This window comes from Haemaphysalis longicornis, unplaced genomic scaffold, assembly GCF_048455015.1.
Source record: "Haemaphysalis longicornis isolate Haplotype H1 unplaced genomic scaffold, Haemaphysalis longicornis Haplotype H1 scaffold_12, whole genome shotgun sequence".
Lineage (NCBI taxonomy): Eukaryota > Metazoa > Arthropoda > Arachnida > Ixodida > Ixodidae > Haemaphysalis > Haemaphysalis longicornis.
In genome coordinates, this window is record NW_027526225.1 from 106300941 (window position 1) to 106324999 (window position 24059).

At 49.0% G+C, this 24059-nt stretch overlaps 1 protein-coding gene across 1 annotated transcript; it reads right to left on the reverse strand.

The window, feature by feature from the left end:
* Positions 1 to 6135: 6135 nt before the first annotated feature.
* Positions 6136 to 19050, reverse strand: LOC144161766 (uncharacterized). The gene is made up of 3 exons (XM_077692367.1): positions 18906 to 19050; positions 15675 to 16063; positions 6136 to 7779 (listed from the first exon to the last, which is right to left on the reverse strand). The coding sequence occupies exons 1-3, from the start codon at positions 19048 to 19050 to the stop codon at positions 6136 to 6138; spliced, it is 2178 nt and encodes a 725-aa protein (XP_077548493.1).
* Between the last annotated feature and the right edge of the window lie 5009 nt (positions 19051 to 24059).

Sequence of the window (24059 nt, forward strand, 5' to 3'; positions counted from 1 at the left end):
AATAATGATAATCTCGGAGAGGCGGCCGAGACCATCTTCTGCACCAAGGTAGGGACGAAATCCAATTTGGCATGGGTGGTATAGATGGTGCTCGTCGAGCCACCACTCAAGGCGTGTGACAATTATCCGTTCCAACAGCTTCCAAATGGTCGCCGTAAGCGCTATTGGTCGGAGGTTGCGGATGTCTGTACTTGGTTTACCGGGTTTCGGGAGTTCCTTCTCGGTCGGAGTTCTTGATCGTCGAGGTTCTTGAAAGATTCAGATGTTACTTCGTCAGGGCCGGGAGCTTTGAAGAGTGCAGCCGTGTCAATGGCCGCGGTCAGTTCCTCAATTGTGAATGGTGAAAGTATAGCCTCGGTTGCTGCTTCCGATGGCGGCGTAACAGCACCGGACGGAAGAGTGAACGGAGGGGGCATAATGGCTGGGTCCAAGTCAAAATCTGGGTATAAAATATGGGCCAGCGTATCGAAGTCTGGTTGGACGTGAGGAACGCTGACGCAGCAGGATCTGGGGATCGTGGTGATCGCTCCAAATAATGAAAAATGCGCCGTATGGGGCGTAGTCCAGACTGAGGCCCTAACGAAGCGCACATGTCAAGCCAGCGCTGGCGGGACAGCCGGCGTTCATGGCGACGAGCCGCGGCTGTGAGCTGTTTAAGGCGTATTTGGCAAGTCGGGGAGTTGATACTGCGACAAGCAAACACTTCTGCCTGGCGGCGCTGCGCCCACAGCTGAAGGAGGCGCAAATCACTGTTAGGGCGGCTCTCGTCACCCCAGTTTACAATTGTAGAGTCTTCAAGAGCCCTTTGTATGGATGATAAAGGGTCCTCTTTGAATGTTAATATCTGCCTAATCGAATTCCGAAACTCGTTTCACTTGATAATATGACATTTACGATGTAGGTGACGAGAGGGCGAAGATGAAATATGGAGGTAAATGCGATGATGGTCGCTACGCCACCAGTCTGGCTCCCGCCGCCAAGTAACGGCCGATGGACCAAGCCACCAAGCTAGGTCTGGGGAACGTGTAAGCATACGAGTAGACGTAGAGCGGCGAGTTGACTGGGTCGTGTCATTAAGTAGAGTGAAGCGAGCATGCTCCATGATCTTGAGGAGATCTGAACCTCGCGCACTCGCCATGTCATAGCCCCAGGCTGGGTGCGGAGCATTAAAGTCACCGGCGATGAGGAAGTACCTACAGCACGCGCCAAGCTTCTAGGTTTTCGAACGGACTGGGAAAAATTATGTTCTGGAGTGACGCTACTGAGGGTGGCAATCTTGTATTCTAAGATGCGCACCACAAAGAGTGGAAGACGAGGGGTTTGAACTCCGGACCGCTGACATATGCACGAAGGCTTGTGTCTTGTTTTCCAAGAGGCGTGGCATCCAGCCGGATCCAGACATTCATCTCAATGGTGTCTCGATTCCTGTCAAAAAGGAACACGAGTTTTTAGGTATAATCTTTGACGAAAAGCTCACATTTATCCCACACATAAAACAACGAAAACATAAATGCTTAAAAACAATGACTATCCTGAGGGTTCTGTCACACATTTCTTTTGGTGCTGACAAACAACTTCTTTTACGTGTTTTTACCAGCTTGATAGGTTCACGATTGGACTATGGTAGCGTTGTCTATGGGTCAGCCACTAAATCATCCCTCAGAATGCTGGACCCTGTGCTTCATCTAGGGCTCCGCTTGTCGTGTGGTGCCTTTCGGACTAGTTCAGTCGAAAGTCTGTATGTAGAGTGCAACAAATGGAGCCTAGAACGTCAGTGAGCTTACACAGACCTGCTTTATGCTTTTAAAATCTCATCAATGCCTCACCATCCTTTTACATCAGTTTTTTTATGATACATCCATATCTCAACTTCTTACTAATCGCCCATCAGTCTCTGCTCCCTTCGCTTTCAGAGTAAGAGAAGAAGCGTCGCAACTTGATGTCATGTTCTCAGACACCATCAAAACCTCCGCTACTGAATTTCTAGTACCATGGCAGCTTCGCCCAGTATAATGTGATGTATCTTTTACAAGTGTCGAGAAAAACAGAGTGCCGAGAAGCGCGATCGTGCAACATTTCTTGTCCTTGCAGCACAAATATAAGTGCTGAATTTAATTTCCACATTTAATTTCCACTTATGCTGAATAGCAAACTTCCGCAATAAAAAAAATCACTTGTGGATAAAATATTCAATGATGATACCATGAGTGGCCATGGCACACACCCATGAAAAGATTTTGTGAGACTACTGTCAGCGAGCTTCAATACGCACATCACTGCAAAAGTTAGGTTTCGTTTCTTCTCTCTTATATCGTTCACGAACGTGGGAGATTGACAAATAAATTGGAGCTTTGAAAGCTAGAAAAGCCCAGTTGTTAAAACATATAACAAGAAATAGTCAAGTTTCCTAAACAAATGAACTAGGTACAAAGCCTTGGCCTCTACCTTCTCTTCTCACGGGAAAAGAACATGCTTAATCAGGGGGTTTTGCCCCTATACTGGGTACGTTTCCATTGTGCTGAATTTTACACGGATGCTTCAAAAACTGCCACAACTGTTTCCTGTGCTGCGCATGGTGGCACCTTTAATGTCTGTAGAACTATGAATAGAAATACAAGTATCGAGGCCTATGGCATACTTGTTGTAGTTAAACATATTGTTCTAAGTCGAATTCCGAAATCTGTAATTTATACTGATTCTTTAAGTGTTGTGCGTACACTATTCTCACAGAAGTCTAAAAACCATGTGGTCAATGCTCTCATTAGTACTATTATGTCTGTGCATGCGTTAAACCTTGAGGTGACCGTGTGCTGGGTGCCAGGGCACTCTGGAATTCCAGGTAATGAGACCGCAGACCGAATGGCGGCCGCTGCTGCCCTTACAACTACAGTTGACATAACAACAATACTCTACACCGACCTCAAATCACACATCAGACAACACCTTCGCACAACATGGCAAGCACACTGGAATCAACAGACTGACAACAAACTACACATTATAAAGCCACTCTTGGGAGCATACACCACTGACACACACAACAGACACAACGAAGTTACCCTGGCTCGATTACGGATAGGCCACACGCATGCAACACATTCCCACCTGCTCACGGGATCTCCAAGACACCTGTGTAGCAGGTGTGGAGCCGGCCTATCCGTGATCCATGTGCTACTTCAATGCAAAGCACTCCACACACCATGACACCAACACTTCCCACAACTATACAGACAGCACATCCCATTTCACCCATCATATTTTTTAGGAGACGAGCCCACGTTTTCCATCAAGCGTATTTTTAAGTATCTTACTGATGTTATTTTTTTACATCTCATCTCTTATCATGCATCATGACAACCTGGCCCTTTACACCAGTCATCTTCATTAGCTTGTGTTTTAATCCGTTTATTTTTACTGAAATGCTTCACGTCTACTTTCACGCCACTGCAGTAAACTAACCATCCTTTGGCGCTCTTTGCCCTCAGTCGGCCTTGCGCCATAAAAATCGAAACATCATCAAGTGAGCCCAGGCGGAGGCGTTCCTTAAGTTTACTAACTTTTAGGGGCAGCCCCGACAGTTCCATTGTAGTATAGTGTCCTTGCGTGTTGTGCAGGTACGGCAGGTGCATAATTTAGCGGAGGCATGCTGAAAGAGGCGTAGTTAATATGTGTCGCTGCTGCACCACGTAGTTAAGAATGGAGCGAGCGTCGGATGCTGACGAGGTCAAGGCTGCTCCTGGTAATTATGACGGAGGAAGTGGAGGTAAGGGAGAAGTTGACAGAGGAGGTATAGCTTCACATGAGCTCTCTTTTGCAGCAGCACGCTTTAAGCGTCTCTGTGCCAGCAACTGGGCACGGCGAGTGGTCAGATTCACAAGCAACGTTTGTAATGCCTCGAGGCGAAGATCTACCTCTTCTAGGGCCGGGGAATTCTGGTCGGCCTCTTGAAGACGGGATCGCTGACGAGGTCGACGCAGTCGCACCACCTGGCTGTATGAAACCGAATCATAGATGGCGTGGCAGAGACCGGTTCTGGTACGTGATCTGCAATATCGTCGTCGTCTTTAGAAGCTAGGAGTTCGTACCGGTTTGAAAGCGGGAGCCGTTGATCAACCTGGGACCTCGGGTAGCTCTTCACATTTGTACGTGGCTTGGCGTTAAGCTTCGTCGGGCACTTCCTGTATGTGATATCGTGATCATCAGACTTGCACAGCCCACAACGAAATTTAGGGGCATTTTTATTTACAGCAGTCGCGTTCGGAGTCGCCGAGGTTTGAGCAGGCGGTGGATTTGGGCAAGAGGTACGCATGTGACCCTGTTGCAAGCATTGGTAACAAAATACTGGCCTCAATTTGTAAGGCCGGGGGCGAAGGACGCATCCATTGTATATGAATCGCACCGCTGGTCCCGGAGGAACAAGAACAGTCACGAGGCATGTACTACGACTGCCAAGATACTGGGCGAGGAGCACTTGGTGCGTCTCGCATCGGATGGTGTCCTGGAGCACGTCGGAGGGCTCACCGGCATCGACGCCCGAGACAACATAACGGCGGACATGAGTACTACCTAGGAGGTAAGCTTCTACCGGCAGGTGAACTCCGGGGAAGTCGGGTATATGAGTGAGGCTATAAAGCTTGCGAACTGCTTCTAATGATGCTACCCACACAGAAATTGAGTTGGTATTTCGGTGAAGTGTAGCCATTGTGACTTTGAGGATGCAGACATGCTGATAGCGTCTGTAGGAGAGCTGTCGTCGTGATTTGGCGGATGTTGAAATTCTACTTCGGTTTGATGGCTACCTTGAAGGAAGCTGGTTGAGCATCTTTAGTGCTTGATGGGAGGCCAGTGGGATTCAGGCGGCAGGCCACCTTACCGTCAGAGTGAATACGGTGGCCTGCTGGAAGGTCCATCGGGGCATTACCGTCCTCAGACTGATGCAGCACAAACTTTGAAGACTCGGTGCAAAGGCGTTTGTCGGGGGGTTCAGCAGACTCTCCAGTGACATTACTGGGCTCTTGCGGCACAGGAGGGTCGCTGCTAGCATCAATGGGGCAGCTGTCGTCGCCCTGGGGCGTCAGAGGCGTTGATGTTTGAAGGGCGACGTTGGACACCGCTTGAGACGCCGGCTCCATTTGCTTAAGAAGCTGGTCTTGAAGGAGCGCCTACTTGCGGGACCCAAGAAGGCCCTGCGCGGAACGGCACCCACCACCCGAAGAGGAGGCTAGGCCTAGCCGCTGCTTAGAGGCGATGCGGTTGTGATGCTTGCTTTCGGGGACATTCCCGGGGCAGGTAGTAGCCCTTGACGGCACCAGGAACTGAGGTCATCGCTGGCACTACGGAAAATAGCTGGGAACGTAGAAACTGCAAGAAATCGCGTCGAAACACGGAGCCGAGGAAAAGACACGTCACTTGCACAATGAAGATATTCAGTTTACCGCATACAATGATTTCGGTTGTGCAGCACCAGAATTCCCGCTTTTGTGGTGAAATGCCAAATTAAAGTGACGTCCGTGTGAGACAATCCAGTGACCATTAGAGGGGCATCAGCAGAATAAACAGTTTACTTAAATTAGGCTATTTAAGAGCACGCCATACTGTCAAGCACGATCTGTTTGTTTAGTTACCCCGGCTGGTCCAGCGCATTCCTTTCAGAAACCTCAACGCACCCCGGTGCTGGCCTGAAAATTTCTCTACGTTAGTCTCGTTCACATCGGCACCATTTTCACGCCATCCTCATCTCCGTGCTTTCCCTTCACATTGGCCCCGACTTTTAAACGTCTATTTAATAAGCAGTGTCTTGACTAGGGTTTTAAGCGGTACCTTCGCATTACGAGTTTTCTAATAGGTGTAGTTAGCGTTACTTGGTGTGTAAAAACCATGATGTCCCTTGCGGCGTTACTTGGAAAATGCAAAGAATGTGTTTACTCCATTTCAACAATATACTCGTCACGGGTTTTGTCTTCAAGAATAGTCGCTCATAGTTCAGAATGTTTTGAATAAAGACTAGTTCATGCACTTCCAGAGAACACCTGGGAGATGGTTTTGGGCTATTCTCAAGTACATATTACAAGCTTTTTATTTAAGCACAAGCCCAAAATGCTAAAGAAGTTCAAGAATTCGTACACTGTTCGTTTCTTAGCTCCGAAGTGTTCGATTCGTCAGTGAGCACTGCCTCGACGCCCACCGACTGCGTTCGGCGTCGGGACAGTCGTAGGCTTTCCAAAACTCGGGGAGAGAACGCACGGACACCTGGCACCTGTCGCGCATGCGCAGTGTGAACGGCTTCTGCTCAAGCACCGGGTGGCTGCAGAACTGGACACAGAAGGCCTGGAAAAAATTGCGGTCGAAACTGACGTGGCCGCCGGCTGCGACGCGGTCCCAGTACTTCTTCCGTTTCCTGTACGCCCGGTAGGCGACTACGGCCGCCTTGACGTCCCTGAGAAGCTCGACTCGTAGGTGCTCGTCGAAGGTAGCCAGTCTGCTGTCCCCTACGAACGGGCAGACGTCGTCGGCATTCGTCACGGCTGGTGGGAGTGCGACGAGCAACTCCCGCACGAATCGGGACAAGACGAGAGTGTACCCGAAGACGTCTCGAGAGATCGTCGAGGCAAATAACGGGATGGGTACCAGGTTCTGACAAGCGACAACTATGCCGCCGAAGCTGCTAACGTAGCTGAAAGAACCACGCCACTGCATCCGAGCCAATGACCGCCAGTGTCTACGCCGAAGAGACTCATTGGTAGCAGGCTCCATGGCTTCGTTACGTTTTGAGATAAATAAGTTCACGATGTAACTATCGGAAACGTTGAAGTGGTCTTCTGACACGTCTTGCACGGGATCTGGTTGAAAACTTACAATGCCTATTTGGCGAACCTGTTCAATCACTCTTTCTTTTGTGGGGATGTCCAGCGCCCTACTGTCGTTTAAGTAGGCAGTAAGGTGTTTTTTGGCCTCCTCCAAAAGCCGACGTCTCGAGTCCCTGAGCGAATCCCGTGGCAAGGCCTTCGCTTCCAACATTGCGTAGTGTTTGGGGAAAAGACTGCTTAGAAGCTCCGTGCAGACGACGAACATCCATTCGGTTCGTTGTTGGACTTCGGCGTACCGTTCGTAATACTCGTATCGAATGACTTCAGACGTGACCAGGATAACGAGGTACGTTCCCACCACTTCCACGACGCTTTCCGACAGCGCTACAAAGGCGTTGCGGATACTCTTGATGTCTTTGACGACGACCAGTGTTGCGGAAGACATATCTGACCTCTGAAGAAAGACTCGGTTCACCGACGTCACCCACAATACATCTGGGACTCCTCGAAGTTTAAGTTGGCTAACAGCGAGAGTTGTTTCCACCTTTTCCGCGAACTTCGTCGCTTCGTGGATGCTCTCGTCGAGCTTAACCAGTTCACGCAGAAGTTCCTGGGCTGCTGGAGCCTTGCTTAGCGTTCTTACCATGGTCTCAAAGTAGGCGTAGAGCTTGTCGAGAGTGTACACGGTTGCAGAAATGTTCCTCCCCACCTTTCCGGTGCCCAGCCGCAGTAGCCACGAGGGATAGTCGAGGGAGAGAGAAAAGACGGAGTGCAGTTTGTAGAGCAGTGAAAACTCAACCAGCCGCGGAAAAAGTCCGGCGACCGTGGTGACGCGCCATAGGGGCAGGCGGATGTCGAGGGCGTTCAGGACTTCGTCGGTGATGGACTCGAGGGACTTGCGCGTCGCCAAGTGCTCCGCGCAGCTGTTGTAGACCGAAACCATGGAGGCTGTTATGACGTCCGGGCCATGCCCCTGCGTGAGAAAGATTGTTACGGTCCCAGTTGTGCTTGAAAAGGACTGTCGTGTTGCCGCTTTTTGAGAGCGCATAATTTTGCACATAATCAAACAAGGCACCCTTTCTTCTGTGTCATGATATAGAGGGCTGCCAGTTGCTAAAACTGGTGTAGAATATACGCTCGTGTTTCCCGTAACTTTAGCCATGTAGCAAAGATACTCTGCAACACTTTCGATAAACGCTTTCCCTTTTTCCTTCGCGTCTGGAAGCACTGCGAAGGCATCACAAAAGCCAGAGCGGCACTGAGTGATTTCCTCGTCGCAGCTGATACACCTTCCGTTCTTGGTTTGCTTGTGTGGCTTTTTTAAGTGGCTATCGAATGCGTTCATTGCTGCACCTCAAGAAAAGCCGTCCAATAGCCGCTACACCACTGTAATTACATAATACTAGCGGTTGCAGAACTCCTAGACCGGGAAAGAGAGAAAAATCTTTCGAGCAAGTTTGCCAATTATCTGATCGATATAGAGCAGCGATTTCTCGCGGAGGTATACTCTGCGACCGCCTAGTCTAAGTATAGGATGTCTTGGTTGTCTACGTTCTGCAGGCATTTAGGATAGTCGTTGTCGACATTTGCCAAGTAAATGGCTCCCTTCGCTTTCCCCTTCACCTCTCATATTGTCCCTCTTGCGTCGCGCTACACTCAAGGTAAACACGCTACAGGGTGGCTCAAGACAATTTAAATTTACCGCGTTCCACTGCTCCAGGCCGGGTGCCTCGACGCCAGCGCTGCTGTACGGGTAGGACGCGCGTGAATAGAGGCGCCCTACTTCAACGTTTATAGAGCCGCGTTGTCCAAGTCCACGGGCGTTTTAAGCACAACGTGGAACCTATCTAGTGGAATTTTTCGTAACTGCTACCGCTTGAATTCTTAAAATGCCGCCAGAAACTATAGTGGCGCGGGCGACAGCAGGCGAGAGTGATTTTTTTTTTCTGCAGTGGATGTAGGTATATCATTTGGCAAAAAAATCAAGCATCCATGATTTTTTTATAAAGGAACGCTGAAAATATCACTTCTGTATTAAATTTTCTCTCTTATATTTGCGTAATGTCTTCTTCTTGTTCAACAATGATGACAAGTAAGAACATATAAACCGGACTTTGACGTTCACATTTGGCTTTGAGTATATAAGACTATTGCGCAGATTTTGTTTCTACTAGGCTGGGTGGCTGAATCGAGTCACAGACAGACAGACAGACAGGCAAACAGACATACAGACAGATCAAAATTTCTGAGTTTAAGTAGCGCAAGAAAGATTATCGTCTGTCAAAAAATTGCCCCCACCTCCCCGAAGGGAATCGTGAGGAAGTGCGAATGCATTTCTTGCGCCGAGAGTACACGGCGTAGTAATTCTGACATCGCCTTGAGAGGCGCCCAGCCAGCGAACGGTCTAAACTGGAGCAGAGCGAGCAGGAGACTAGCGAGAGAGCGCGCGCGAGCCGACCCACGGAGGTCTGGCGGTTTATCGCTGCATATAAAGGGGGGTACGCCGCGCTGAGCGCGCCGAGCCAGGTGGCTGAGAGAGAAGGCGGGCGCGCGAGAGAGAGGGGTGCGATCGCAGCTGCAGCCAGCGAGGAGAGAGGAGGAGCGAGCGAAGGGGGAGGGGGACGCGCGCAGCGGCGCACGGCAGCTGCCGGGAGAGGAGGTGGTGCGTGACGTCACGGCGCGGGTGAGGAGAGGGATGCGCGCGGCACACACCGCCGCGCCGCGAGGAAGCGGTGAGGGCGTGGCGTCACGTGGTGAGTGACGTCACTGCGCCGTTGCTACCGACGCTCCTCTCCGCTCTGCGCCGTTGCTAGGGAGAGCAGGGCTGCGGACGCCGACGCCGCCGGCGGTGGATGGTTTGGGGTCGCTTATAAAGTGCATCGCACTTAAAACGCTTCGTCGGAATCGAACTTGGGTTCCTCGCGTTATGAAACCGGCGTCTGTCCGATTGCGCTATATACCATCGCGTTCGGGGCGCACTGCACTTTCTTTGGGTTCGTAGCGCGGACGTTGGCGGGACTTTGACCGAGTTGAAGTGAACGTTGGCTTCGCAACTTCGGCAGTTTGGATATTGGACTTGAGGAAAGTGGATAGTGGGCTTTGTATTAACTGTTTGCATGAAGAAAGCTGCGATTTTTCATCATATTTCTCTTAAGAAAGGGGCAGATCTAAGAAAATCGAAGTTAAAGCTAGCGAAGACCATCATCTCTCCTGTTTCCTCAGTCGTCGCATCACAAATACGAAAGTTGTCCAATGTTTCTTTTTTTTTTTTTGCCTGGCCACTCTGCGTTTGTGCACCTCCGGGCGCTGCCAAGTCGCTGGGCGGGTTGCTAGAGAGCAACTGACCTTTTACTGCAGGCGAAGCTCTTGACAGGGGGATGTTTGCGGAATGGGACGCAATATTCCTTTTCCTAAAACATGCAGAACAGAAAGCGCCTAGCACCATCTATTGGTCCGCTTTCGGCACCGGCGACGTTCTTGTGATCAAATGCTAAAAAGAAGTCTTCGGGCGAATTTTGTGGCTTTCAGGTAGAGTTTATGGTTCTACGGCCCGGATTCCAGCCCCCGCAACAGTACATGTTATCCCTCTGTTTTTAAGTTGAGTGATGTTGATTTAAAAGTCTTCTAAATCTATACTTGTACGTATTTCGTAAAACAACATTGGTTCGGTATATCTTTGATTCCTTTGGACCCAGTGGGCACCCTATTACTGAATCGATGCTTTTTGCCGTGCAGAAATATTTATTAACGCGACAGCGTTATTGGGCTCAGTTTAAAGCAAAGTTCTCTACCTTTACCAGCCAACGGTTCTTTCGTGCCGTGCGGGACAAGAAACTCCCTGTCGCGGCTGCGGAGGGAAGGACGGTTGTCACTCACGAAGCACAATGTATATGGCGCGGTGAATTTACTCAGTGTTCCCCGTGCACTCACGCCGGCGGGCGCACCGGCGCGACCCGGCTTTGTCGTCTGCTTCAGCGACGATTGTTTTGGGCCTGTTTAGACTCAGCTTCGCGTCCATTGCGCGCTTTCTTCTCACGGCTTGATTAAATTGTTCGACAGAACCTCCTGGGTAACCCGGACACGACGGAATTAAGTAGTCGTACGGCAAAGATACGTTTGAAATTTCTTTGCACGGCACGAAAACAAAAATGCAGGGACCACCTACAGACACCTGGCCGGTAAACAGACACTACCTTTTGTGCACTGCTTGCCGTGAATGGGACTCCGTTTTCCAAAAGGGTGAATACATATTCGGTTGTGTTTTAAGTGGCATTACAAAAGGCGAAAGTAGCAACTGGTTCTGCTAAATAGCGATTATAAGTGTTCCCTCAGCTTTTTCGCAATTCTCAGTCTTACTAAAGTAACTAGTTTAGATCGGTATAAATGGTAATCTCTAAATTCACATGCCGAATAGTTTCCGTGTCTGCGCTTGTGTCGCGTGGTGATGTAGCCCCGAGCTGGCACATCGGGACAGTTACGTGCCACTGTCTCACCCTTCGAATGACGCTCGTCGCCGTTTTTAAAGACGATAGCCTTTCTTGGGCTACTTAAACCCAGAAATTTTGGTCTGTCTGTATGTCTGTCTGTCCGTCTGTCTGTCTGTGACTCGATTCAGCCACCCGGCCAAAATAAAACAATGCCTCCGCAGTAGTCTTATATAGTCACAGCTAAATATGCCCCTCTAAGTCCGGTGTAATGTTCATACTTGTCAATATTGTTGAAGAACAACAAGACATTACGCATATATAAGACAATAAATTAATACAGAAGTGATATTTGCAGCGTTCCTTTATAAAAAATCGTACATGTTTGATTTTGGCGAGATTAAATACTTCATCAACTGAAGAAAAAAAATATCACTCCGCCGTCGCCTGCTGTCGCCCGCGCCATATAGCTTCTGGCGGCATTTGAAGAAATCAAGTGGCAAGAGTTACGAAAGGTTCCACTAGATAGGTTCCACGTTCTGCTTGCAACGCACGTGGAGTAGGGAAACGCGGTTCTATACGTTGAAGTAGGGCGCCTCGATTAACGCGCGTCTTCGCCGTACGGCAGCGTTCGCATCGAGACACCCGGTTTGGAGCAGTGGAACGCGGGAAATTTAAAATGATTTAAGCAAACCTTTGGCGTCTTTACATTGGGAGGAGCGCGACGCAAGAGGAACAACATTAGAGGTGAGCGGGAAAGCGAAGGGAGGCATTTACTTCGCAAAAGCCGATAAAGAAAGACTATCGTCTTTTGACGGCATTTGCAACGAAAGGAGCAGATACGCGGCCAATTTTTCTTTCTGCTGACTCACGTCCGGGCTACTGCGGCGGCGTCCGCCGCTCTAGCCCGGCCGTGGCCGACGCTTCTGCGTACGGTACGCCGCCGTTGCGAATTTTAGGTAAGGGCAGGCCGAATATCTGGTTTCAGTATTTGTAGAGCCCCGTGTGTGGCTTCAAGTGACGCCGCATGGGAAATTGTTGTATGTGTCGTTTACAGCTTTGCTTTCCAATCACCATCACTCCGTGTACTGGAGCCAATTTTTTAAATGCAGAGCATTTCAGTAACTCATGATGTCACCCGCGTTGACGTCCGAAGTCGTAGTCCGCACCCCTCCCCCTACACTATATAAAAAATACTATCCGGCGCCTGGTTTCGATCCCTCGACCCTGCGGGAGGAAAGCAATGTACATGGTGCTCTACCCACTGCGCCACAAAGCCGACGCAGAATGGGAGGCTACGAACGCGCCCTATATCCTTGACTCATTCAAACTACGTCAAGAAGCTGCTGATACAAAGCATTCACTACCACCAACTCCCCAAACACTAAACGTTAACACAATACATCCACCCCCTATGCGACGCATTTACTCGAGTCCCCCTCGCGGGGAGATGGACCCAATTTTTTTCGATGTCCCCGTGCCTCCTAGCCGTCCACTGTCAGCGTGCTCATCAAGTGTCCGCGGAAGTACGTCATCGTTGCCGACAGGAAACTACTACTGGTGCAGCGGGATACGAGGGCTCGCCGAACCTCGAGTACGGCGGAGCGGCAACTGGAATGTGGAAAGGAGGAGAATGATACTACGGGCGAGAGAAAGGAAAGATGAGTGATTTCAGCAGGTGGGGCGCATGCGCATTAAATATAGTTCTACGTCTCGTCGGCGTTCGCATCCTCGACAGATACGGTGCCCAGCGCTCCCGCAACTTACGCAATCACCCCAAAGTGCCCCTGCCACCGAAATTAGAGATCCTGTATGTTGCTCCCCTGGGGGAGTAATATACAGGAACTCTAACCTGAACTGAGCAATATACAGGAACTCTAACCTGAACTGAAGCCCGCGCCAACATTGCGAAACCTAAACCAGAATACGGGGAAAAAGATGCACGTCAAGCTTTAAAAACGAAGCAAAACCCAGATTAAGACCACAATTTGAGTACAATGTGTCTAAATGAGATATAAAAAAGTGCATAGTGCGTGTAATTAGCCAATTTTTGAATTCCTCTTCACATTTCTCCCCGCCCTGTCACCGCTGCGAGCTCTGTGCAACAACCTCGCAGCGGTGACTTCCTCGCAGAATGTATAGCCTCGCGCGGCCACTTTAAAAATCACCCCGAAAATTGGTTGGTCAAGATGTCTACTAAAATGACGTTCACGAAAAATCCTCGGTATGGCCGTACAGAGAAGTGGCAGAGGCGATCTCACAATCAGTAAAACATACAAAACTTCTACCCATTTGCCACACTTTGTAATACACCTAACCGAGAGGAAAGCTACAGAAATAGAAAAACGAGCGAAACGGGCGGGTTCGACTCCTGGCCGCGGCGGCCGCTTTTCTGCTGGAGGCGAATAGCGAAAAAAGTTCGTGTGTTCGAGATTTCGCCGCATGTTAAAGATCCCCAGAGGGACAAAATTAATCCGGGGCCCTCCACTAGGCGCGCCTCATCACCCGTGCAGCGTCGGCGCGTTAAACCCTACAATCAATCAATCACAACAAACGACATGACTAATAGGCAGTCATCACGCGACGGATATCGCAAAGCGTACCATTCCATAAATTTAGAGACACTGAATAAAACAAACACCGTCATCTGTGCAGCATATAAGGCAGACCTCAACCTATCACCTCTCTCCACCACCGCAAACGTCGGCGATCCGCCAATGAGAACTACCAAATATCAGCTTAAACATCAATGTTAACCCTCAGAAGGCAATCGCACTTTCGCCTGTAGGCAGAGTACAAAGCTTGAATAAGATTCTTCCGTCCATAATGATGACCGTTCACATCGCACTGACATCCGGACATGACAGTATGGAAAGTTCTGCCGCAGCCGAGAAAAAAACATGCCAACTGACATAAATGGAGAGCGTCTTCTTATCCTACTTCCAGGGACACCATGCTTCCCCATGCAAATAGGGATCTTAGCGCCATAGAATTGCAAGCCCTACGCAGGATAGAAGCCAACGCATACATCCACAAATCTAGATGAGATTGATTGATTGATTGATTGATTGATTGATTGATTGATTGATTGATCGATTGATTGATTGATTGATTGATTGATTGATTGATTGATTGATTGATTGATTGATTGATTGATTGATTGATTGATTGATTGATTGATTGATTGATTGATTGATTGATTGATTGATTGAAAAAACTTTATTTAGGCTGGCAGAACGACGTTTTTACGCGCCGCGACGCGGGCCTCGGCGTCGTCCTGGTGGCTACTCATCCGAGACGTGAGCTCGCCGTTGCCGACTCGCGAGTCTCATGCCTTACGAGCGCCCGCAGGACCTGCTGGACGAGAGGATATTTTGTAAGGAACGCCCGACATTACCATAAAACTGCTAAATACGGGAGACTTCCAACCTGTTCCGCGCAACCTGGCCATATTTATCGATATGCTCAGGGAATAACAATTGAAGCATTGCTCGTTCCACTTTCATCGAAACACGGTAGCCAGCCCTGACCTCCTCGCCACCAGTTGAGCGTCAGCTCAATTAGGAGCAAAAAAAAAAGAGCCTCTGAATCTGGGGCCCTCCAATCGGGGCTCCATCCTTGGTCGCCCTACTGTTTATGTAACCCCATTTCCCGAACTGCAACTGTATCTTACATGATGAAGATCTTCTCTCGCCCTCCCTTTAAGCGAGAAAACCAACGATCAGACAACACACAATGCTACAGAATAAAACTTTGAAACACTCCCACTGTCACTTTCTCGGCCGTCACCCCGTAGCCCCAACATTTCAAACCGGCATAAATGGCTACACAAGTGCAGATGGTGAGCTCTGTCTTTCTTGTGCCACTGCGAAGAAAAACCGTTGCTGCTAGTTTCGCTCTTTTCACTGAACATCAGGGCTTGGAAAGCATACATTATAAATGCAGCAACTCCGTTTCAATACGCATCGTCGATGCCGAACAAACACTATCGCGTCGTGCATTGTCAAACCTAAACCTGGATGTCATCATCAACTTTTTGATTCTGGGGTTTAACTCGCTGGAGCTAAACCAAGGCTTTGAGGCGTGCCGTAGTAGAGGGCTCCGGAGGCCACCTGGGTACCTCTAACGAGCGTCGAAATCTCGATACACGCGGGTCTTTGCTTTTCGCCCCCTTCCGAAAAGCGGACGTGGCGGCCGAGGACGTCAAAACCGACACAGAATGAAAGGCTACGAACGCGCCTTATATCCTTGACTCATTCAAACTACGTCAAGAAGCTGCTGATACAACGCATTCACTACCACCAACTCCCCAAACACAAAACGTTAACGCAATACACCCACCCCCTATGCGACGCATTTACTCGAGTCCCCCTCGCGGGGAGATGGGCCCTTTTTTGTAGGAAGTGCCGGTACTGTACTTCCGACGAAATGGAACGTCACTTACCGTCGTCAACAGCCTTTTCAGGTGGGCCACCACGGCAGCCTTGGTAGACGACCTCTGGTCGTTGACGAAGGACGAGTACCGGTCCTTGGCGCCCGTCCAGCGACCGCACACGTAGTGGTAGTAGTCCTGGCACGGGTCGAGGTCCAAGCGCACCAGGAGCTTCATTTCGGAGTCGATCAGGGCGCAGCCTTCGGTGCGGCAGGTGGAGGGGTATTCTCCCGACTTGCGGTCGCCCATCAGCCTCGACTTGAGCAAGGGCGACGCCGTGAACAGAAATACGAAGGAGGTCACAGCGACCAGCACGGGACACAGGTACGGGATCAGACAAGGCTCGGGTCTTTTTGAGACGTCGTCCCTGGCGTCTGCCCTGCTGGCCCTTGTTGATCGGCCTGCGGCGTTGCACATGCGAACCTCATATTGCCGGAATTCATTTCATATATATGTATATATATACAGGGTAAACACCCTGTATACATATACATATATATGAACCGAATTCCGGTAATATGAGTAATTTAAGTAATGGTAATATGAATGATTAAGTAATTGTAAAAATAGGCGTTCGGAGGTAAAATATTTTTCTTGCGCGAAGTGATCAGGGGACGTGGTGGGCGCAATAAAACGAGGTCCAATTGTTATTTAGGGTAACAATTAACTAGTACTTGTTAATTAACTTTTTTTTAATATTGCCGCGTGATTGTAATGTGGAAATTGTAGGTGGATCATCAGTCAACCCGATATCCGCAGTTAGATTTGCGAAAAATGCAATTGCCCTCAGAACTACGGGCTGAGGACTTCAGTTCTCAAGATGCGCGCATCTGGAGCTCGGCGGCTGAAAGCGCCAAAAAACCACGCCCACGTGTTGACGTCACTGAGAGCTGCACACGTCACAAGCACGCCATGCTTTATCACGGCCGAGCTAGAGCGGGTCAGCCCCTTCGCTTTAGCCCGGCCAGCTGGCAGGCTACAATGCCAAGGGACGCAAAGGGGAATGGTTAGGCTTTACTTTTTACGACGATTGGAAAATTAGCATTATTTCTAAATTTATATAGGAAAGGAAGTGAACAAAAACACCCGTCGGAAGTGAGGACAGAATCCACGCTTTCCGATTAGATCCCGAATGATCCAATCGGAAGACATTCTGGGTACTAATGGCGTAAAGTGAAAAAGGACGCAATAACAGTCAGTTTTAGTTTCACGTACGAAGAAGCTTCACGTACAGCCTTTGTCAAAATTTTGTGGGCCACGGCGACGGTGGCCGGAGCAAGCGCGCAGCCGAGCAGGGGCGCTGCGCTTGCCACTGCCGGCTGGTTACGCGGCTAAAGAGAGTGAGGGGAACTTTCTCGCTTCCTTTCGTAGCGCGATAAGGGCAGCGAGGCCGGTTTCTCAGAGCAGGTGCACTTCGCTTCAGCGCAGGCACTTTGCGCAGCTCTTGTCGCGCCGGACACACTACAAAAGGAAGAGCAAAAGTTCCCCTCGCTCTCTTTATCCGCAACCAGCTGTCAGCGGCAACCGCAGCGCCCCTACTCGGCCACGCGCCTGCTCCGGCCACGGTCGCCGTGGCCCACAAAATTTTGACAAAGACTGTACGTATAGACCTTTCACGGATGACGAGTGCGCATGCGCAGAACGGAAAGGGTCGCCGTGCGTCTCAAGCACGTACGTGAGTTTCGAATTTTTATGTTGCGGTCTTTACGCCAGGTTCAGACTGTTGCCGCAACAGTCGGAATAACTTTAAAGAAAGACTTCATTTAACGTGTCAGCCAACCGAACTGCGTAACACGCCGTTTTTTTACGTCAATAGACAATGATATGGCTTTTGCTTCGGTAGTGATAACATAGCCTTCATTGTAGGGTTTAACGCGCCGACGCAACGCAGGCGATGAGGCGCGCCGTAGTGGAGGGCTCCGGATTAATTTCGACCACCTGGGGATCTTTAACGTGCGCCGAAATCTCGTACACACGGGCGTTTATGCTTTTAGCCTCCATCAGAAAAGCGGCCGCCGCGGCCGGGAATCGAACCCGCGACCTCGTGCTCAGCAGCGCACCGCCTTAGCCACTGAGCCACCGCGGCGGGTGATAACATAGCCTTACGTTGCTTCGGAACGTAGGGTTGACCAACATGGTGGCGCCCTTCCCTCCGGCTTCGCAACGATCACAGCTTCATCGCTAATTTCTAGTTGCGCTGTCGTGTTCTAAGCCATTGATTTAGCCTTCAATTTCCCCTTTCTTACCTCACCGGAAGTTTCACTCGAAAAGCAGCTTTTGTTTTTCAGAAAGAAGGTCAATATTTCAGCTGTTAAGTCTGACGAAATAGCCTTTGTCGTCGTCATAGCAACGGGCTCTTGAGATCGCGAGTGGCTACAGCAGTGGCTGCAGCAGCCGCACAAAATGAACGTGAAAACGAAGAGAGATTAGTGAATTTTTGATAATTATCTTCTGTGATATTTTACTTTTAAAAAGCTTGGAAATCAAAATTTTAATATTCGTTTCTTCTGAATACGTTGTACGTTGGTGGCTGCGGTATGGATTATTTTGTATTAGACCATTTAGTTATGAGAGTGTGCAGAGGCAAGCATGTTCCAAGATTGCTGCACTATTTATCAGCCTCCCACAAATGCCTACTTGTTGCATTGTATAGTTAATAGAATACACAACGCTGAGCGCGATTTTAATGATTAGTTAATTAATTGGTTATTTGTATAATTTGTTAAATTATTGTTTAATCGATTGAATGATTGATTGATTGATTGATTGATTGATTGATTGATTGATTGATTGGTTTATTGATTGGTTTATTGATTGATTGATTGATTGATTGATTGATTGATTGATTGATTGATTGATTGATTGATTGATTGATTGATTGATTGATTGATTGATTGATTGATTGATTGATTGATTGATTGATTGATTGATTGATTGATTGATTGTATTTACACAAGCTATGAGTCGCGTCGTTGTGGAGGGCTCCGGATTAGTTATGACCCCCTAGGGGTATTTCACATGCGCCGAAACCTCGACACACGGGCGTTTTCGCTTCTCGCGTCCATCAGAAAAGAGGCCACGGTGGCCGGGAATCGAACCCACGTCCCTCGGCTCAGCATCACGACGATTTAGCCCCTGAGCCACGACGGCGGATGAGTGGCTTTTATGCTTACATCACCCCGGTAAAATGTCTCTTCAGTTTTGCTCTGCGTACAGGGTGGAAGCATGTGGGGTCACACTCACGGTGTTGTTGTTGCGTGCTTGCGACATACGGAGCGGCGGCGGGCGCTTCTTGCTTGTGCCGTCGCTTTTTCTCCAGCGGTGCTCCACTCTCTTCGAGGACGGCTGGCTCACTCTTGATCTTCCGGGGGTCGAGCAGCACGCGCATGCCAGACCCTCTGCCGACTGGCTCCGAGAAGCGCCTTCTGCTGACCAGTAAGCGGAAAAAGGGAAAAGAAATCATGAATCGTTGCACTCTGTGAAGGTTGGTGACCAAATATGCCTTTAAGAACATGACATAGAGGAGACGCAGAGTTTGGACAAAAGATATGAGCAAGGTTTATTTCTCTCGAGCGTTGGCGGTGGTCATCCCTTAGACACACACAGAGCATCGACCAGAAGTTGAAAGTTTATTCCGACTACATGTACAGGAATGACTATACAGCTGTCGATGGGAGCGGTCAAAAAGTCAACAAAAGCCTGACAAGGTGACGTCCCCTTCCCCCCCAACCCCGTTTTGGCACGACTCTGCAGGAAAATGTGCGTCCTATGTAACTATAGAAAATAACAGAGGAATGTACGGAATTATCTAGATATAAAATCAGCTTCTTAGTTTTCAGAAAGAAACAATAATTACAATACAGTACAATAAGTTGGCTTTGCCGCAACGCACATTGTAGACGCACGCAGTTTTCTGCAGTGCGAAGTATTTAATAGCTCGGCTGTAATTTATTGTTCGACCGACACATGACTTTGTAGATTGCGTATCTTGAGGCAAAAGTTGATCCCCGTGCGCAAAAGGTAGCCACGAGCTACGTCTTTCCTTGCACCAGTGGAAGCAGCCCCGCCGCGTTGGTCACGCGGCGCCACAGCGGCTGCCGCGAATATCGATTGGACATCACGGGGAAGCGAATGACCATAGATACTTGATAATAATGGAAGGACAGGCATTAACAAAGAGCGCCTGGCCCGCAAATTTCTTGAACATCGACCCCGTGCTGTGTGGCGGTAGATAGCGCAGCAATGATTATTGACGCCGCTCCGCCACGCGCTGCACGTCCTGCAAACTTTTGCGGCCGACAGTACCTTCAGGAGGACTTGTGGTTGGGTGTCTTGGTTGTGGTCTAAGAACATACTGAGTGGCGCAAAAAAACAACAACAGTAGAAAGAGGAAACGGACAAGCGCAGCACTTCTAACCGCTTATTAGCAAGAACTATAAACTTATACAAGCATGCACACTTAAGCAATGGACGTGCCAACAGACTTGCGCAATGGACGTGCCAACATGTGTCACCAAAGAAATTTGTCTAGAAACCGCACCTCGGCGTTGAACAATATTAGCGGAGTTTCAATAACACAATCGCTTCCCTTCAATCTTATGCGATGTGCTTCCAACAGTTCCTTGGCCTTCCGATTTTTTTTTTCGTATCTCACCCCCGCATTCAGAAAGCTTACTTAACTTATGCCACAATCCTTTCGTAAGTGTTGGAAAAGGACCAGAATGAGAAAAGGCCGTCTTGCGCTTCACAAACCTTCCTAAAGACGCACTTATCAAATGCGCCCTTTTCGAGGCACGCTAGGCTCCTGCGAACGAGGCTTGCGCGCGATGCGCCAATCCGCACGCGGCGTATGGGCGGGACTTGACATTTAAGCCAATAGAGAAGAGCGCTTCCGTGGCGTCAGCTTCGAAGTGCTCGGATCAGCCTCGGATCACATATTCCACCGAATCATAGTGCATCCCTGAACTCTTTATGCTACAAACAATTAAAAAAAATAGCTACGCCAAATTTAAAACAAAATGAGGGCTAAAAACAGTCCAAGGCCTGATCTATCTGTTCCAGCAATATATTACACCGGATAGGGGCGAGGCACCAACAAATGCAAATAGACACATGTTGGCACGTCTTTTGTGCGTGTCTGGGTGCTTGTATAAATGTACGATGATAGTCTTTGGTAGTTGGAAGTTGGAAGTGTAGCGCCTGCGCGTGTCCGCTCTCTCGCGTGTTGTCTTTTTGCGCTACTCAGTATGACCTGCACGTTCGTTTTACAACACCTCGCGCTCCAAAGACGTGTGGAGCCTTGGGACTTAGCTTCGCTTAAAAAAATAAAGGCTACCATCGCAATCGATATGCGAAGACTGAGGAAACAGCGGAGCTGGTGGTCTTCACTTTTTCGGGACGCGTTCTAAATGTTCAGTGGAAGAGCCCTGCCGGAATAAAGTTGGGTAAGGCTTAATGTTGGGCTGCTGAAATCAGCACGTAGTACTCGCGCGAAGAGCGCTTTTAGAGTGCCGGTGACAAGCTCAGAACAGATTCAATGTACTCTTTTCTGTGTTCGTCCTCTGTGCATTGAAGGAGCTCTCCCTTTAAGCTCAAAATTAAAGATGTTTATTCACCCCGGAGAATGCACCTGTAGGAAGTAGACAAGCAGTGAAGTGCCACTTGCTCTTCACCCGCTCCTTCCATGGTGGGTAGAGAGAAGGAACACGAGAGGCGACGGCCACAAACCCGTACATTGCAATTCATTCCTGTGTCCCCGCCATGCCTTAAGGGCTACCTTTTTTATCGACAACACCCTCCTCCACAGGTCAGCTTGAACCCTCCTCTCGATGTGTCTCTAACAACAACACTTGATTACAGTTAGCCAAATCAGGCGGCTGTGTTTTTGAAGATTACCACACTGCTACAGACAAAATCAATAGAAGACGTGTCGGTACGTCTTTAGCAAAGCGTAAGCATCTCATCCTTCTCCCTAACGAACTTGAGGCTGGGCCCGAAGCGCAAGTTTCGCTCCTGCTTTAGAAGCCCGCAGCTCGGCGTTGATTGATTGATTGATTGATTGATTGATTGATTGATTGATTGATTGATTGATTGATTGATTGATTGATTGATTGATTGATTGATTGATTGATTGATTGATTGATTGATTGATTGATTGCAAAAACATATCCAGTACCTCTTACGGTTACGACTTGCATTTCTCTCGTTGCCGGAGGGGTCAAGCACAGACCAGTTTTCGGACTCCAGGACTGTGGTCAACGTATTGTTGGCCGAATCAGGCTGCTTCCTGTTCGACGCGGCGTCATCCCCTTCGACGCTGTCCTTCGGCGTCGAGGTACGGGCCACCGCAGAGCGATGAGACCTGAGCCTTCCGTCCTGCGGCACGGCGTATTCTGCGTCCGGGACATGGTCGCATGCGCCTCGTCGTGGACTTTCAACTGGTACCCGGCCTTCTGTCGGCGTCCTCCTCTTCTTCTGCGGTCGTGTTTGCATTCGGGAGGATCGGGCACGGCGGAGTTCGGTTGGTTGGTTCATTGGTAACGTCGGTTCGGGACACATACCCACGAGGGGGATAAGCCAAGAAGCGGCCTGTGAAGATTAGGCGGTGACCTGGTTCATTTTAGACAAAAAATAAAGAAATAAACACTGCCGGAACAACAGAACTGAAAAATCTTGTAATGTAATAGAAGAGTCAGGGTAAAAAAACAAGGAATGAAGAAATACCTGTCTAGCAGGGCAGCCAATCTGTCCCAGCGACCCGTATTTGACAAACATGGCCGCCTAGACGCACTCCACGTCCACCATAGAGTTTCATACTAATATATTAGTATGAAACTCTATGACGTCCACCACTTCTCGGCGTCGTATCGGAATGATAAAAAAACTGATAAGCGCGTTGATAGGCTAAACCGACCTAAAGAATGTTAAAACCTTCTTATTTTCGAAAAGAATGCGTAGAATTGATAAGGGAACATGTTTCAGAGAGAAAAAAAATGCCGGTTGCACACACACAAAAAAAAAAAAAATCACTGAGGCTCCAAGGCCCTAACCCAGGCCGTCAGCGTAAAAGCCGACGACTGTACCCCTAGGACACCGAGGCCGAACAGAGAAGCCTCTTTGGCCGTTGCTCAAGAGAATAGGAGTGCTCCGAGCGAACCAGTAGATGGCGATTTGCAGGGCGCGTCTAGGCAATGCCGTATTAACAGTGCTAACGGCCCGTTCAATAAAACAAGCCCCCATCCCCCTTTCTGCCGTACCCTCCTGTCCTTTTGCAGACGTACGCTTCTTAGCATACGCTAAAAAGACACATGCCGTATTTACTAGAAGAATCTCCGGAGTGTTTATGAACATTCCGTGGGCGTATAATTTCCCGCAGAGCAGGTGCAAGGATTGTTATCGGAATTGAACCATACCTGGAGACGAAGAGACATAGACAGCATTAAAGTTGTCGGGCTATCGAATTGGTTGGAGTGAGCAAATGTTGAAGTGGCAGCACCCTCGCAACGGATATCCACCTCTGCATGGAATTGACCCTTTCTGTAAATTTCGTGTTCCACCCGACCTAAGCAAAGCGTCTGAAGGTGTACTGCATCGTTTGCGTCTCAACGTGGCTTACACCGGAAGCTTCAAGTTAAAAATAGGGTTGGAGGATTCACCACTGTGCCCCACGTGCGCTGTGCGCGAGACTACCGAGCACTTGTGAATATGCCCGTGATTTTCCGCCGCACGAGTAACAGCGGCTAGCTGCTTGCCTTGTGTATACGACGTGGAGGAAGCCTACAGTTGTGTCACTTTCTTGGACCCTGGGCCAACAACAATGACTCATCTTTAGGCACAAAAATTCTTCTGCATTTTTTTGCAGAATTCTGGCCTCGACAAAAATTTGTAATTCTTGCATTGTGCGTATGGCTACGTCTGTACGCGTTTGCGTCATGTACGCTTTGACTCCTTTTTCTTGTTAGGCGCTCTGCGCTTCCTGGGCTCCATTCGCTGTACTTTTTTTCTTTCTTACTTAACTTTATTTAGAGATTTTTTTCTTGCAATTCATTGCGTGCCATTTTTTATTTAATTTTTGTTTCCTCTCTCATTGTTGCCTTCCCGATCTCTCACATTTACTTCACTGCAATGTAATCACCCCCATCTGGCGGAGCAAGCACTGTCGGTAGCAGAGCTGGAACCTCTCCAGCCCACATTAAAGAGTTCTCTCTCTATCTCTCGTGCTAGTTGTTCATACTGAAAGAAAGGTAAGCTGCGCATAAAGCTAAGACAAAATGAAGATGTACATACGACACTTAGAAGTGCAGTCCAAGTGTCGTAGGTGTTTTTTTCTTTCGTTTCAACCTTTAGCGCAGTCTACCCTTGTTGCAATAGACAACAACTTCACTGGAAAATTTTCTA

What these genes read in the sequence shown, in the direction of transcription:
- LOC144161766 (XM_077692367.1), bottom strand. Translation starts at nt 19,050, where the DNA reads ATGCGCGTGCTGCTCGACCCCCGGAAGATCAAGAGTGAGCCAGCCGTC. An exon ending in AAGCACGCAACAACAACACC is followed by an intron (nt 16,064 to 18,905) that starts GTGAGTGTGACC and finishes GCAACGCCGCAG; the next exon opens with GCCGATCAACAAGGGCCAGC. An exon ending in TGAAAAGGCTGTTGACGACG is followed by an intron (nt 7,780 to 15,674) that starts GTAAGTGACGTT and finishes TTTCTCACGCAG; the next exon opens with GGGCATGGCCCGGACGTCAT.